The following is a 3,572-nucleotide window of genomic DNA, read 5'->3' as shown; positions in this document are numbered from 1 at the left end:
AGGCTGACCTTGCCCATGCAGGGTCTGTGGGAGAACTAGGTCCAGCCTGGACTTGAACACTGGGCCCAGAGCACTCGGGAAGGCACAAGGTAGACCCCAAAGCTTGGCCAAGGCTCCCCCAGAGGAACCAAGCTGACGTGCCCTCCCCCACTCACAGCTGCCCTGCAGATTCCTACAACACATTGGACTGTGTTGGAACCGAAGATGCCTTCTTTGGCTTATGTCCCAGGTAAGGTGGCAGTAAAGGTGGAACCCCACTCTGAGCCTGTCCCAGGCCCCTCAGGAAGGACAAGAGTGAGGACAGAGGCATGTGGCCCAGGAGCCCAAACTCCAAAAGGATACCAAAGGATACCAAGTTCAAGTAACACTTTCCCAAGGAGTCCCCACTTAATGGATGCTATGTGGAAGACCAGACTCCCCCTTCCACAGTCCAAAGTCTTCCTCCTGAAGCACCTGGATCTCAGGACTGGGAGAAATAGGAGCACATGGTGGATAGGATCTTTCAACTCTCTTCCAGCTACATCCCACCCTAAGACTATTCAACGTCAGGGTTAGATGCACCTTGAACCCCTTTCCCCGAGGTAGGGATGGCTTGGGCCTCCGTGCCCCACCCTCCCCCCCAGCACCCAAGAAGCCACATCTCCTTTCTTTAAGGTGTGCACTTTATTGATCTGGTCAAGTCAGTGTACAGGTGAGCCCTGGCTGCCTCCGCGCCTCAACCCCACTCCCAGGGAGACCAAAAGCCTTCATACATACTGAAATTGGGGAGGGGGGACAAAAAAAGGGGGGCCATGATGGCAGACCAAAATAAAAGAACAAGTATTAAGGCGAAGATTAAAAAAAATTTGGACTACATAATTTACACGAAAGCAATGCTATCGCCCTCGCCTGTGTGGACGCGGGGCGAGGGCTGGCCCTTCTCCTCAGGGAGAAATGGGGTGGCTTTTGGGAAGGCAAGGGACTTCCTGTAACAATGCATCTCACAATATTTGGAATGACTATTAAAAAAAAGAATGTACAGTCAAGGTCCTCGGCCACACCGTAGAACTGTGGGGGTGCTCGCTCCAACCAGCTGCTGTCACCTTCGCCGTTCCAGTTTTTAAATCCTGAGTCAAGCGCCAAAACAAAAACCAAAAAAAAAAACAAAACAAAATCCAAAAACAAAAAAAAAATTAAAAACAAAAAAACAAAAAAAAAAAAACTGAAAAACAAATAAAGCCATGCCAATCTCATCTCGTTTTCTGCGCAAGTTAGGTTTTATCAAGAAAGGGTGTAACGCAACTCTGAGTAACAGTCCGCCTAGAAGCATTTGCGGTGGACGATGGAGGGGCCGGACTCGTCGTACTCCTGCTTGCTGATCCACATCTGCTGGAAGGTGGACAGCGAGGCCAGGATGGAGCCCCCAATCCACACGGAGTACTTGCGCTCGGGGGGAGCAATGATCTGTGAAAACAGAACCGTGGCTTTAGCTCAGGCTGTGCTCTTCACAGCGAGGCCTCAGAGGCCCAGCCCCCAGCCGCACTGGACTCACCTTGATCTTCATCGTGCTGGGCGCCAGAGCTGTGATCTCCTTCTGCATCCTGTCGGCGATGCCGGGGTACATGGTGGTCCCGCCAGACAGCACCGTGTTGGCATAGAGGTCCNCCCACCCCCCACCCCACCCCACCCCTCCCGCCCAGGCTGGGGCCAAGGCAGGTGAGGCCCACCTTGATCTTCATGGTGCTGGGCGCCAGGGCAGTGATCTCCTTCTGCATCCGGTCGGCGATGCCGGGGTACATGGTGGTCCCCCCGGACAGCACCGTGTTGGCGTAGAGGTCCTTGCGGATGTCGACATCGCACTTCATGATGGAGTTGAAGGTAGTTTCGTGGATGCCACAAGATTCCATGCCTGAGAGGAAACGGAAGCCAAACTTAGCTTCCGGGGCGGCCTCCAGGGGGGCCCTCCGCGGGAGGGGGGACTGGAAGGTGGGCTCACTCACCCAGGAAAGAAGGCTGGAAGAGCGCCTCAGGGCAGCGGAACCGCTCGTTGCCGATGGTGATGACCTGCCCATCGGGCAGCTCGTAGCTCTTCTCCAGGGAGGACGAGGACGCGGCAGTGGCCATCTCCTGTTCGAAATCCAGGGCCACGTAGCAGAGCTTCTCCTTGATGTCACGCACGATTTCCCGCTCGGCAGTGGTGGTGAAGCTGTAGCCGCGCTCCGTGAGGATCTTCATGAGGTAGTCCGTCAGGTCCCGGCCAGCCAGGTCCAGACGCAGGATGGCATGGGGGAGGGCGTATCCCTCGTAGATGGGCACAGTGTGGGTGACCCCGTCGCCGGAGTCCATCACGATGCCAGTGGTGCGGCCAGAGGCGTACAGGGACAGCACAGCCTGGATGGCCACATACATGGCTGGGGTGTTGAAGGTCTCGAACATAATCTGTAAGGAGAGAAGCCCCCGTCACGATCGGGAAACCACCAGAGGTGGTCAGGCCAGACTAGGGACATGCAAAAAAGTGCAAGGAACACAGAAAAATGTGCCCGGGGATCCCGGGATGGGGGTTCACTTCAGACCTACTGTGCACCTACGGAAATACACACTGCAAGGCCACTTGACAACCAGCCTCATGGACTTTGTCTCGCGATCCAGTGTTAGTACCTACACCCACAACGTTTATAATCTCAAACACCTAATCAGAAAGGCAAACACCAGAAAAAGATTCCGTCTGGGAAAAAGCAAATAGAACCTGCAGAGTTCCAAAGGAGACTCAGGTCAGAGAAGAAAGTCCTAGGAGAATGGCAGAAGAAAGAACAAGTGAGAAAGGGCACAGAAGCACAAGGAATGAAGGGGGGATGGCCGCCCACGGAAGGCCAGCCGGTCACTGACCTGGGTCATCTTCTCACGGTTGGCCTTGGGGTTCAGGGGGGCCTCGGTCAGCAGCACGGGGTGCTCCTCGGGGGCCACACGCAGCTCATTGTAGAAGGTGTGATGCCAGATCTTCTCCATGTCGTCCCAGTTGGTAACGATACCGTGCTCGATAGGGTACTTCAGGGTCAGGATGCCCCTCTTGCTCTGGGCCTCATCGCCCACGTAGGAGTCCTTCTGGCCCATGCCCACCATCACGCCCTGCGGAGGGAGGGGCGGAGGCCTCAGCTCGGGCTCGGCGCCATCGGCCGCCCCCCAGAGACCCATGGGCAGGGCCTCCCCTGCGAAGGGCCTCTTGTGCCTGGTCGCGCCTGCTCCCGGGAGGGGAGGCCCCCCTCCAACCCGGCCCCCCTCCCAAGTCAGAGCCGAAGCTGGCGCCCTACCTGGTGCCGGGGGCGCCCCACGATGGAGGGGAAGACGGCCCGTGGGGCATCGTCGCCTGCGAAGCCGGCCTTGCACATGCCGGAGCCGTTGTCGACCACGAGCGCAGCAATATCATCATCCATGGCGAACTGCGGGAGAAACCTGGCCTGAGTGGGGGGGTCGGGTGGGGCCGCCCCCGCCCTGCCCACTTCCGGCGCGGCGCGGCCTCGAGCCGCCAGGGGGCGCCGGCGCGCGCCCACATCGGGGACAAAGGCAGCCCGGCCGGCAGCGTTATTACCTTAAAA

The 3,572-nt window shown here is 57.7% G+C and overlaps 1 protein-coding gene across 1 annotated transcript; it reads right to left on the bottom strand.

The window, feature by feature from the left end:
* Positions 1-644: 644 nt before the first annotated feature.
* On the bottom strand, positions 645-3,456 carry ACTB (actin beta). Its single transcript, XM_077758759.1, has 5 exons — positions 3,288-3,456; positions 2,866-3,105; positions 1,980-2,418; positions 1,707-1,888; positions 645-1,443 (listed from the first exon to the last, which is right to left on the bottom strand). Exons 1-5 carry the CDS (start codon positions 3,408-3,410, stop codon positions 1,300-1,302), a joined length of 1,128 nt encoding a protein of 375 aa, XP_077614885.1. The 5' UTR covers positions 3,411-3,456; the 3' UTR covers positions 645-1,299.
* Positions 3,457-3,572: the final 116 nt, after the last annotated feature.

Source organism: Crocuta crocuta, unplaced genomic scaffold, assembly GCF_008692635.1.
Source record: "Crocuta crocuta isolate KB4526 unplaced genomic scaffold, BGI_CrCroc_1.0 scaffold273, whole genome shotgun sequence".
NCBI classification, from domain to species: Eukaryota; Metazoa; Chordata; class Mammalia; order Carnivora; family Hyaenidae; genus Crocuta; species Crocuta crocuta.
Note: the sequence above shows the minus strand (reverse complement) of the source record. Positions and strands in the feature narration are given on the sequence as shown.